Here is a 13,307-nt window from a genome sequence, read left to right on the forward strand (position 1 = left end):
AACAATGTCATTATGAAATTACATTAAAAAGAAACAAACAAGAAGCAACTCCCATCTGAAAAAGAAACCTCTGATTAAACACCCTGCATGAATGAGATGTTAGAAATCTGTTTCTTAATACTGTAAGTAATGAAAATGCATCCAAATGCAGAGTGAATATGGAATTCACCAAGTGATGACAAACTGCATTCAGACTGATATGCATTGCACTGCGTTATGCCTGCAGATGAGTTTTGAAGCTCCAGACTGGGTAAACTACTACAGTTGGCGTCAATGCTTTATGCAGTGTTTTTGTGCATGTGTACACATATGGCACGCACGATATGCATGTTTGTGTGTTGCGTGTGCGCCGTGCCAATGCCTATGAATTATATATATCCATATTCAAATGCTGCCCTCCAGTAGCAAAGCTTTAATCACCAACAGCCAGTGCCTCCGGTGATGAATGATTGATAGAAATGGGGCAAAAAAAGCCGGCTTTAACTCAGGCTTCAAAGAAGGCAGGCGGCTGCTTGCAGAGAGCGCGAGCATCCGTCAACGCCGCCACAAACACACACTTTGCTTTCAACACACAAAACACGCTTTCCATACACACACTCCAAATGAGGAAGAGAGAAGAGAAGAGGCTCTCTGCAAAGGGACCATCATTACCAATGCGAAAAAAAAAAGCTCTGGTGCAAAAGGACAAACTGTCTGCGATAAAAAAGAGCGATAAATAGGACAAAAACTCCTGAGGGGGAAGCAGCGAGCTGGCGGGGAGAAGCTACGTAAGCGAGCACTTCAGATTAAGCCGAGGCAAGCGGGCGTGACAATACTGTCGTTCTTTCTTTACTTCTTCACGCCTCACGAGTATAGATGTGTGAAAGAGTGTGGGGGAAATGAGCAGAAGATTTAAAAAAAATAAGATATACTGTAGATTTGCAGCTCATTAGGATTTGCCTAACATTATGTGTAGGATTTAATTACACCGCTATCATCACCTATTTGATTGGTAATTATTCACCAAGGTGTCAAATGTGATACCTACTGAGACGGCAGAAACCCTTGGAGACACATGGTGTCAGCTTAAAGCTCAGCAGATATTTGTATAGAAAGAGATTTGAAGTGCACAGAGCGGTGATGCTATCACCGTGAATGGCTGCCTGCGTTGACTTTCCTCTTGGCTACACCTGTCACTCAGGTGTAGCCAAGCTCGCTCCCTAAAAAAGTGCCTAATGCGTGTTTGGGTGTGTGAATATCCCAAGCAGCGGGCTCCTTGACATGGGACAAAGAAAGAAAAAGACACAAACACACGTCGTCTGAAAGAGGAAAGAGAGACTGGCAGCACGTTGTGTTCAGCTTGATGCTTCTCTTAATCAGGTTTAACACTCCATTTGCCTGTTTTGTGCTTTTCTCCCTCTCAGTGGAGCAATGGACGGTTTTGTCAGAGGATGGATTGAAGAAAAAATCATTGTCATCTTGGCTTGTCTCAGCTGTGTAGTTATTGTTGAAAGGTGGTTATTAAGATTGTTTGGGGGTGTCAGCCGAGCTCAGTGAGGAGGAGGAGGAGGAATCTGGATACATCAGACGAGAGGGAAAAACAAGAGAGAGCCAAGAGCAAACTAGAATAAAAATTAAATGGAACAAAAGTGTAAAGAAATGGGGTTTAAATCAGACGGGGAAAAAAAGCAGGTTAGCAAAGCTAGCAGTGGGATAATATGGCGAGTGGGAACAGAATGAGGGATTACATAATGAGAACAAAATCACAGGACAGGGAGGAGGGATGGTTAAGAGACCAGAACCCTAACTCCCAGGCGGAGGACTGAGGAAGCCATATGCTGGCACTCGTTGCCAATTTGCCCCAAACCTACAGGTGATAACACCATATGGGGGAGGCAGGTCACTGCCAACTCGGTGGCCATTTTCCCCTGGCGCCATAATATGCTCATCGGCCCAAACGCCCTCCCTCTGCTGCTTGGTTGAGCAGCTCTTGCATTTCTTTTCTCAGAGAGAAATTCCTCCCTATGCTCTGTGGCTGTGCTGTCTTTTAGCTCGGAGACTTCAGAGAAAGCCGAGAAACATCAGAGTCAGCTGCGAGTTCTCTGTTGCAAGCAGAAAGATTTTAAGGAGCCTCATCTGCAAGACTTTCTCGGCCTGCCCATTAGCAGCACACTGCAGCAGCAGAAGTCACACCCCGTGGTGTAATAAAAGGTTGCAACAGTTCAATGATGTTAAAGAAGGATCAATATTCATTCATTTATATAAGCCTTTGGCATTGCTCTCCTGTCAAACCACAGAGCAGCTTGGTGAGCATTAGCATGCCACAGCGCTGAAGCCGGGCGTCTGGAAGCTCTGCATGTAAACAGCAAGAGGGGAGGGCAGGCAGGACTGTGGCATGGTGAGGGGCGGAGGCAGAGCAAATGCTAATTCGCACCCAGCCACACGTGAAATGAGCTCGAGATCTAACCCCCGAGCCGACAGCCACAGCGGAGCAGCTACCCGCGGTGCGACCGCATCCGGGAGAAGAAATTAAAAGATCCTCCGAGCGCCCGCCTGTCTCTTCCTCCCCTGAGGACTCCGTGGAGAAAGAAAGGAGCCACTGTGCGACGTGTTCTTGCCTTCTGTGTGCAGCAATGCTAGGTGAGGGATTACACACAAACCCACATCTCTATTGCCAGGCAACAGAGCAATGTGAAACCAGAGTGGGTTTTGGCTGTGTTCGCTGGTTACCCACGGCACTGAATTTGTAATCACCAGATGTTCAGGGACTTGTCGATCTCTCACTGAGAGTGTTTGGATTCTTTATCGGTTTACCTGCAATTACAATTCAGCACAGATCGTGTCAACAACCTTGCTTCCTATGGACTTGGCCTACTTTGGGTCTGACAAAGAGTCCTCCTGAGAAATGTATGAAAGAGGACTCTGCTTTTTTTGGTGTCACATTATCAGGTCAACTGCAGAGTGGCCACTGAGCAAGGAGGTGAATGAACATTTTTCCACCTTAAATTTCAAGACACCTGGCAGTGGCTCACGACTGGACCCACACAGCTGGCGTCCCTCCTCCCTCCTGAGCTTGCCGATGGCGCCTTTAGAACCCTGTTGTGACACAAGCTGGCGGTCGGGGCGACAACTTCAGTGTACATGAAAGCCTTGAACCTTGGCCTGTGTCCCAGCACCTATTACACTGATCGGAACAACGTCCATCAGCATCTGTACCATCGCCCGGGGGGGGGGGGGGGGGGAGCACCTCTTTACTCGGTACACGTGTGTTCTACATCCGCTGATCTACACAAGCAGCGTTGTGTTCCTGGCAGCATAAAGCTGCAAAAAGGATTGACACATTTCTCAACAGGAGGGTTTGAAGATGAAGCCAAATCCCAACAGAGGAGCGAGAAAGCAGAGAGGAAGTGTCATTGCTATCTTGTGGGATGTCAGGGCTCAGACTCCAGTCAAACTGCAGAACCCCTGGTGTTAAAATGCTACAATGTCTCACTCTTTTATTATCTTACTCTAGTCCCCCCTCATGATTATTCCCTCACCGGGCAGCTCACAGGCAGGGTGAAGGCAGGAATGATTTTACCATACTTTAAATTAAATAAAATATTTTCAATCAAACAGTCCTAATCGTGAATCTGCAGAAGGCATTATTACAAAAAGATAAAACATAAAAGTCCACTTTTTCTGTGATCGCTAACACTGCCATGTTATGCAAGTATTTTTTAAAGAAAGCTAACTTTGCATACACGTTGCTCTGACCTTGCTGTCCCCCCAACAGAGACAGAGAGGAGGAGAAACAGCAGGAGGGGGATCATTTTGAGGCCCACTGCGGCGCTCATTATTGTCTTGATTGGGGCTGTGTGACGCGTGATGCATGGAGGCTTAGACAGTGCTCACCTGTGCACTGTCCAAAGTGTTGCACCGTGATGTCCTTGTCCTGCCTACAGGCGATGGTCCTCAGCTGGCACTGGTCGGCGTAGGTCACCCCGTCTGAGCCGCACACCTGCTCCACAGTGACAGAGACGGAGTGAGGGGAGATGGGAACACATGTTAACTCCCTGAGGGCTGCTGAGATATTGTCCTTCTGTTCAAACCCTGTTTCACACTTGTAGATCACACTGCTTCTTTCTTAATTTGTCGACCCACCTTGGTTTTGTCTTTCTCATCGCAGTCAGGTGACGGACACTCGCAGTGAGCTTGGCCATTCAATTCAATGCAGGAAGATCCAAAATTGCAAATCAACTCTTCACATGAAGTCGGAGCCTCAGGACCTGTTGAAGAAACGGCCTTGTGTTCAAGTATAATCTGCACTGTACAATAATCATGCAGCTTAACATAATGAATATACAAGGGATTTAGGAATACTGATTTGAATGCATGCATTTGTTGAAATGTTCTTAATATTGCAAAAGCATTCAATAAATCAGAGTATCTAACCAGATAAGAATACATACAGTATCTGTTCATCCAAGACATTTATGATATAAAATACATTTCCTTCAGACATACGTAAGTGGAATCTTGGATAGTTGGAAGGATAGTTAGAAAGATAGTTAGAAATTGTGTGGCGACAGATTCAAATACCAGAATCCATACCAAGGACACCACTAACTTTACCCTGGCTGACTTGTTGGAATGTTGGAAATGGAGACAGCCTGAAAGAAGCTTTTTCTCCTCTTAGTGAGTGACCTGCTTTTAGCCTTTATAACCACATTGCATCAGTGGCAATATCATAAAATAGTGTAGTTATCTGTATGTCATACAGAGTTAATAATTCATAGTTCCATAGACCACAGCAGATCTCTCCTGAAGCGCTCCAAAGGAGCGTTTGAAGCCTTGAAGTTTCCGCAGCAGGAGCTGCAGCTGGGGAGCCCAACGTGCACCTGCCAGGCTGGGAGTGTGGGGGTCTCTGCAGTGTCGCTACATCACAGAGGCTCAGAGTACCCCCTACCTTTGGCTCGTGCTTTCAAGTGCTACCACCTCTTACTACCTTGTCTTTTCATTCAGCAGGGTGTGTGTGTGGGAGGGCCCCCACGACTGTGCTGGAAGTGCTGGTTTCATTAAGTGTTTGACTTCCAGTCGATATTCGATGGTGCATCTTAATCAAGGAGCTGCAGGCCCACCTTCAGCAGGAACTAACCTTCATCTGCTACTTTCTCCGGTACTGTTTACTCTATTAATCGAAGTCATCAATAGTCCTTATGCAGATAAATAAATAATTATTGTGGCATATAGTTAAAAGAAAATGAAATGTCAATGGGCGATGCGTCATGCAGATGTCAATCGTAATCGCTATCGATTAACTGCCTTGCGGCCGCTTCCTTCCTGAACAGATGGATGTGAAAAGCAGACAGAGAAAAAAAATAGTCTGCTAAGAGGCTGATCCACAGATCAGACAAGAGACAGGAAAACACTTTAGAGTGATAGAGTGATACCGCGATGGAAAAATGTGTGTGTGTGTGTGTGTGTGTGTGTGTGTGTGTGTGTGTGTGTGTGTGTGTGTGTGTGTGTGTGTGTGTGTGTGTGTGTGTGTGTGTGTGTGTGTGTTTTTGTGGTAGATTAACACTCCACCAGTTGCCTTGCTCCTCTCTCTTATCACCTTGGTCGCAGCCGTTCATGCCCATCTTGCTTCCATCTGGACACACGTTACACTTCATGCCCTTCACCCCCGTCTTGCAGGAACACAGACCTGACATCTGCTCGCAGTCGTCCCGGACCGAGCCTGTAGCGTCGCAGGTACATGCTAACATAGAGAGGAGAGGAGGGAGGGAAATAAAAAGATGAGTTAAATAAAGAACAATCACTGACAGACGATGACAGAGACAGAAATGAGAAGGTGTTTGAGGCCTCTGCTCAGATACATCTACATGAGTCTTAGAGTCGGCCATGGTTCACACAGCCTTAGGGGCCACAGAAGGAGGAGAACGAGGAGGAGGAAGATGAGTGTGTGACAGAAACAAATAAAAAAACAACCAAAGAGAAGGACATCAACCCCATCGTGTTCCTGGAATCAATGATGTGTTGTTTTTTTTTTTCTCCCCTCCCGCTGAACCTGGTGTTAATGTGCAGTGGGTTGTCTGCTTGCCGAGGGTAAACCTTGTTAAGGTCAGGACCACGGGTGAGGCACCTGCAGGCTTCCTGCTGTTGACTGAAAATGCTCTGTGGCTTTGGGAGCTTATGTCCTATCATACGTTAGCGCCAGGAAACGAGCCGGGCGCCATATTGCATTACACCGAGACAAACAAGGGGTCCTGACCCCGTTGTTCCCTTGAATACAAATGAAAACAGCTCATTCAATACAGTTCTGACAGGACTAAAGGACGCAGGAGGATTTGATCCCTTCAGAGCTGGTGTCAAACAGATTACCTTGACATTAGACATTTGTTGTTTATAATTACTGCCTGCACTCATTTCAAGGATATTAACGGCCCAATAACACTCTGACAGAAATATTGTAATCAATTTACTTAATTTGAATAGCCATCTAACTTTCTTGGTTGGTTAACATTGAAACATGAAATCTTACCGTCTATTTTATCTCTATTGATTGACTTATCTGTATCAGAGAGGTTTTAGATCCACTTAATATTGGTAAAGTAAAATGTTTTTTGTATTGCCAAAAAGAGCTCAACTACTGTGTTGTAGCTACAGTATTAGGAGTATCTATAACGCTTATCCTGTTCCAGGTCATGTGGACTTGAGCCAATCTCAGTTGTCATTGGACGAGAGGCAGGGTACACCCTAGACCTGGGTCGTCACAGTTAGTCTATCACAGGGCTGACTTACAGCAAACAAGTAGGCACACTCACATTCACACCTACGGGCAATTTAGAGCCATCAATCAACCTGACAGGAAGCCGGACAACCCGGAGCGAACCACCTCATTCTTCTATTTGTGGTACACTTACAACTTGATGTTATAATTCTGTTCCTGCACATTGCAATTCTTCAACTTCTAAATATCTGTACACTTTGCAGTATGTACAGCTAAAGCATGTCTGTTTGTTAAGAAAAAAAAAAGGATCTCCTCTTGTGCTTCTTCAGGATCCTCTTTTTTTTTTTTATCTGTTAAAGTTTTTATTTTGATTGTAAATCCCTCTAAAACAAATGTGTGATTTCTGGTCTTATTGGGCTGTATCAATGGATTCAAATAAGTAATTGAGGTCACAGCTGAAATCTCAAAGACGGTGCATTGATAGATACCTCTTAAGGTAAATGAGAAAATATATGTAGTTGTACTGCGGGTGAACTGAACCATGACAGAAAAGGTGGAAAAAAAAGCTACGAGCAATTTATGGAAATGAATCAGAAGCAGCATGCATAAAGTGGCCAGCACTGTAACAAATGACTGCTGCTGCTTTTTAAGTCATGTGTAACTACTGTACAAGAGCATTTGCATATTCAACACAGCACAGATGAAAGAGGTTTTTTTTTTTTTTCATTACGTGTGCAGCCGCTCATGTTCTCGGTCACAATGCCACGGAAGTTCCAGAAGCCCGGCTCGCAGCGGTCACATTTCTGCCCCCCGACGCCCGGCTTACAGGAGCACTGACCGCTGGCTGGATCACATGTTTCTTTGTAGGAGCCGTGGACGTTACACTGACAGGTACCTGAGAAATAAGAGCAACATGGTTGTTACTTCTGACTTCATACATCGCCTCACAAAGCATATCTACAACAGCTGAATACTAGAGATTTATGCTAGGCTCATTAGCCCTATTCCATTTCTAAAAAGGTGGATGAAGTGCTTCTAGGTGAATCTCCTTGACTAAATCTCTGCATGTCCTTATTTCTTACTCTGCATTTTCTCCATCTACACTGTATCCCCTCACTAACAGCTTGATGCAGCATTTTCTCCCCCATCTCTGTGCATCATCAGATGGAGAGATTCTTCTGTTGATATGGTGCAACATTATCATAATTATTCTTTGGCTTACGATGAAACGTTTTCCACTCTGCAACTTTGGCACTGTAATTGCAGTCAAGGACAATAAGCCCCCGTATACCATATGCTGAAATAGCCCGATAGTATCTAAGACTACTTTTTTTGTATGCACATAACAAACTGAGGACCTCGTGAGGAGGTTATCGAGGGTTCAAGCAGGACTAAGCAGGGGTCTTACTGGGACATCCGGCCAGTCCGACTCCCAAGGCGGTCGTCGAGTTGTCGAGGCAGCAGCCGTATATAGACAGACTGCAGTGCTGGGGTTCTGTCAGCTCAGGGAGAGATGCGTGTGCAATCACTGATGAGGAGGAAAACCAAAAAAAAAAAAGGGAGGGGAGATGGGAGATGGCACAAGGAGAGAAAGAAGAACAACAACATATTAGTGATTATGTTAGTGAGGGGGGGGGAATTAGACAATACAATCTCCGGGCAAAACTTTTTCCCCCCGACAATGAGATTGGCTTGAGGGCTAAAGGTGGAGAGGCTGGCAACCGGCTTCAAGATAACAATTCTATTTGCTACTTCCTCCACAATGGCTCAAAATCAGGGGGAAAATGATGCCATTACCTCCAGTGAAAACAAACAATGGCGTCGCTGGTGAATGAGCAGCGGCTGACATTTACCACCTACTAGGAGGCATGTTCTCTTCATTTGTTCTTGTCTTCTATTACAGAAATGCGCTGCTGCCCTACAACCTCCTCCTCCTCCCCCCCCCCAAAAAAGGAAAAGAAAGCCTGCTGCATAATGTGAAGGAATGTGCCAAGCAGTTTTTCTGCCTGTTGGAGAGCTCCTTTGTCTAAGGATGCAGCAGGCTTCAAACTAGCGTGACAGCTCAGAGAAAAGAAAAACATTCAACAAAATATGCTCCCAAAAAGTTGGCCTTTCTCCAGAAATTGGAAGAGAACAACAAAACGTACAGCGGGAAGGGAAAGTGTTTCTTTTTTTTTTTCAGTGGCCGAGGCAGAAATATCATTGTTTAAATTCTCCCCAGGCTTTGCAGTGAAAAGTAAAGTTGTAGAGATAGAGAGCAGAATTCTCTCCCTCCCCTTTTATTTCTCTCTGTCTCTCTCTATTCCCCTCCCGATTGCTTTCTCTTGTGTTGCTCATTTGGAGTTTGGAGGCTGGAGATACCGGGGCCATAAATCACACTGTTACTGGTGTGGATATGAGCCTCAGCCTAATGGTGATGACTCGGCTCGCTCTTTTTCCAGTGCTTTCCCACTCCAGAGATGGGCTTTGGACACAGTTCATTTAACTTGCCACTTTCCAGCGCTCCACACGGCTATCTGTACTGAGCCTATTAGGACAAGGAGAACTTTTAATTTCATATGTTCTTCCACCCTTCAAGGGTTTTTCCTCTTCACCGGGCATTGTCTGGCACAATGCAGTTCAGCTGTGATGTGCTATATTACCCTCACACTTCCAAGGTCTGCTGCTGCGCTTTCTCCCCTGCTGCGATTGTAACTCGTCTTTAACGTTCCTGCGAGGGCACATCTGCACATGTTTGTTTGCTTTACTTGTAAACCAAGACGATTTTCTTGTTGAACTGAAATCCCTGACCCGGACACTTGAGTTCACAGGCAGCTATAATGGGAGGATTGAAATGCTATAGGAGGTGAACTTGACGATGTATACGCAGAACATGACATTTATAACATTGCATAAAGAAGATGCAAGATGCTTTCAAAATGAAAAGCTTTGCCTGTAAATAAAGAACGCATGGAGCCAACAAGAAGTCCCTCAAGTCACTTTGTGGCTTCAGTTTTGAAGCCTTGAGTTTGGCACGTTGGCTCTTGACATCTTGTGTACATGGAGTGACAATATTTAAAATGAGGGTGAACACTAACTATGGAAAAAGTCAGCAAACGCGCGCAAAACCATTACATATGATGCTCAAAGAATCACAACACTATGGCTCCCAAAGATATACTTATCTCAAAACAGTGTGTTTTTGAACGCATGTAGCAAATAAATAAGTTTGTCTTTGGGAGCCATAGTGTTCTGAGTCCCTGAACATCAACTCTGCCATCTTAGTTGATGCAATGACAGGGCTTTACTTTTGCAATCATCTGCTGATTGATTTGACAAATAACTGATTTGTCATCTATTCTACAAATATGTCATTAAATTAATTAAGGCAGCATTAACATTCGGGCTTGCATAAGAGGATAGAAGGGGGAAAGAGAATGGGATTTGTTTGTGTCTTATTCATTTTGTATGTTAAGTACTTATTGTTCATTTTGTTAACTTATCAAAATAATCATAAAAAATGTCATAAAGTGGAGAAGAAATGGAAGCTCCTGATAGCTTTAGCGGTCGTGTTTGGTGAACAATGTAGAGAGGCTGTAATCTTTGAAGACTGATGGCACTTTGACACGTTATTCTCCACTCTCTCATCACTGTTTCAGACTCTATCTGCTGTCCTCTCAAATAAAGCCCCAATTATGACCTGAAAAAAGTTGAGAAAAAACATCTATTCTTCGGAGCCCAAGGTGACATCTTCAAAGCTCATTCGTCAAACCAGCAGTTACTCTGAACCTCAGACTTCTCATTTGCAAGATGACAAAATGCATTAGGTCCTTATATTTCAGAAAACTAAACAAAAATGTGTGATACTTTTGCTTAAACAATCAAGGATCAATCACTGCAGCTCTGGTATACAGACTTTCCAGTCACACATAGGCACGCCTTGAAGCCTTCTTTGCTTTGGGGTCTATTTGACACTGAACTGGACCAAGATGAACAAAATCCACATCATGCTTTGGAGGAGAAGACTTGACACGGGCAACCTGTGATGCTGGACCTTAGAAAAAAAAAATCCAGGTTTCAGACTGGATTCAGTTACGACACTGAGGTGCTTTGACCACTTCCTATACATAGTCCATGATCAGAACCTTTAAAAAAAACAAAAAAAACAAGGTTGCTTTCATGCTCAGCTCCAGAGAGCTCGCATGTTCTTTTAAAGTTGAGGAGTTGAGGTCAAATGAAGTTTCTCCTTTACATAGTTAAATGTGGAGGGCAGTGAAATTCCCCAAGATCTGAGTTTTTCCATTTGCCGACAAGAGAGGGAGACTTCAGAGCTGTGGTATAGCCATAGAGAAAAAAAAGAAGGATTGATTAACCATGGATGGAGGGAAAGCGTGACAGTCAGTGCCCAAGGAGGCCGACTTAGGAAGGGGAGAAGAATCTGCAGGGATGTGTGAAAACACTGGCGGCTCCCTCTTTCGCACTCTCTGCTCAACTCTCTCCTTTCTCTTTTTTTTTTCTTCAGACCCAGGGGGAATCAAACAGGCTGGAATGATCACATGAAATCCCTTAAGTGCCTTTTGCCTTGCTCCCCTTGGCATGTTTTAGCATCGGAGCAAAAACCTTTCATAGCCATGGAGAGGAAGACGGCTAACCTTTGCTACTTAACGGCTGATCAGGACGAATATTTTGTCTGATAAAGTGCCGTTCATTGACATGCGAAGAGAGGGTCTTTTTTAATGCAAGCGAGTGGGCTAAAGCACTAACCCGAGGCGGTTAAGGAGCAAGCTTGTGAGGACAAGTTTAATGGTTTAAAATGTAAGAATGTCCGGGCAGAGAAAATGAATCATTATTGCTGTCAGCTCACTTCATGCATGAGCCAATGAGAACGATTCTTAAACTCCACACACCAGCCAGGCCTCGGAGGACCGGACAGTTTCAAAATAAGAATGGGAGGATTGCTAAAAAAAGCTGCAAGTGGGGTTGAGTCAACCATCCCTGAGCAAATTACACAAAGATACACATCATATTGATCCCTCTTCATTTCATTTGCTTACAGTTAGAGTGGTTTCAGAGCAGAGAGACAGCAGAATTATGTTCCAACTGCGGACTATTACGAGCACACAGATGGATGAAATGAAAGGAGAGATGGGATGTCAATGATCATGAGACTTGGTGAGGGTGCTTCTGCACACTTTAATGACATTGACTGTGAGTGGTGTAATGTACCGACCTGCACAGGGTCCTTGATTCAGGATCAACACGTGCTCTTGTTTCTCACATCTGGCCTTCTTCAGCTCACACTCGTTGTCGTAGGTTTTTCCATCTGAGGCACAAACCTAAAAAAAGGAACACAGATTATTTAGTTACACAACGTTTGATTTCTCTGCTCTTTTTCCAGTTTCACTCACTTTATTAAAATGATAATGATGTAGTCACATGATATTTAAGCAACTGTTTTATTTTGATACTCAAGAAAAGTCAAAACTTGACGACTAGGAGGCGACTTCCAAAATCATGAGAAGTTCTTTTTAATAAACCTCTGAACTGATTCATCCCTGAATTACTGTGAAGTTCCTCTTTTCAGGGGAAAAACATGTCAACAGAAGTATGAATCTGGTGTTTGTGTGCTTTGTCTTGACAGAAGAAAACAGCATCGTTTGTGTTATTGCTGTGTTGTTTTGAAGGCAGCCGTACCAGGTTGGGCGGCACAGTCCGACAGCTGAAGTCACAGACGCATCGATCGTCCTCAGCGTCCTCGTCCCACGAGCCTCCAAACGTGCGACAGCGGTCCTGTTCGCAGCTCTCCAAGCCCGAGCCTGACCCCCCTGAGCCGCAGTCTGCATTGTAAACACACCATATATACACAACATCATTAATAAAACATACAAACACACACACGGGCGATGCCTTACCTGCGACTCAGGGAGAAGCAGCGTCCTACTTTCATTCCTAAATGTTTTCACTGAGGGCGTCACAAAGTTAGGGAAATGCACATCTCCCTCACGAACCAAAGGCTTCTGGTAGAACAAGATAATGACCGACTGTGAAGAGGGCGAGAGATCGACTAAATAAATTAGACGCAGCATCTCTGAACAACCAGCGAGGCATCCTTTTCATTTCAATTAAAATCAGAGACAAAAAAGGGAGGGAATTATTAACTCTGGCCTCCGAGTGTGCAGAGAGAGTTGGTGGTTTATGGGTGCCTGCTTCCTGATATAAGAATACGACTAATTGCAAAGTGTTCTGTGAAAATCTAATTATCGCCGGAGACTTTAAACAAAGTTGTTCCAGCAAACTCTGTGACCCTGGAAGGCCTTTTGTTTGCTCTAAAAAGTGCTCTTCACTAGATAGAAGGAGGAGAGCGGCTCCAGCTGACCTTGTGTTCCAGGAAAAAAAAATGAAACAAGGCCAAAGTCAGTCCCATAATCTCCGTCTAGGAGGACTGTTGATAGCTTATAAACTAACTCTTAAGAGCTCATCTTAAGGACCACATAAGACCGGTTTGAGCGTTTAAGAAATTAGTGATTACTTTTACAGTTTGTATGGCCAGTCTCCCTGCAGCACCTCTGATCTCTTAGCTCTGTGCACATACTGGTTTGGTATTTTTAGATCCTCATGCAGACGTTCTTTTTTCTTT

The 13,307-nt window shown here is 44.4% G+C and overlaps 1 protein-coding gene across 11 annotated transcripts in view; it reads right to left on the reverse strand.

Moving 5' to 3' along the window:
- agrn (agrin) overlaps window positions 1-13,307 on the reverse strand; it is a 285,753-nt gene that overhangs the window by 54,176 nt on the left and 218,270 nt on the right. For all 11 annotated transcript variants that reach the window (XM_065961336.1, XM_065961337.1, XM_065961338.1 and 8 more), the window contains 7 exons: window positions 12,365-12,507; window positions 11,901-12,006; window positions 8,100-8,219; window positions 7,422-7,586; window positions 5,576-5,719; window positions 4,123-4,247; window positions 3,874-3,979 (listed from right to left, as the gene is read on the reverse strand). In XM_065961336.1, coding sequence (XP_065817408.1) covers window positions 3,874-3,979; window positions 4,123-4,247; window positions 5,576-5,719; window positions 7,422-7,586; window positions 8,100-8,219; window positions 11,901-12,006; window positions 12,365-12,507 — 909 coding nt within the window. The remainder of the gene's footprint in view (window positions 1-3,873; window positions 3,980-4,122; window positions 4,248-5,575; window positions 5,720-7,421; window positions 7,587-8,099; window positions 8,220-11,900; window positions 12,007-12,364; window positions 12,508-13,307) is intronic.

Source organism: Labrus bergylta, chromosome 12 (genome assembly GCF_963930695.1).
Source record: "Labrus bergylta chromosome 12, fLabBer1.1, whole genome shotgun sequence".
Taxonomy (NCBI): domain Eukaryota; kingdom Metazoa; phylum Chordata; class Actinopteri; order Labriformes; family Labridae; genus Labrus; species Labrus bergylta.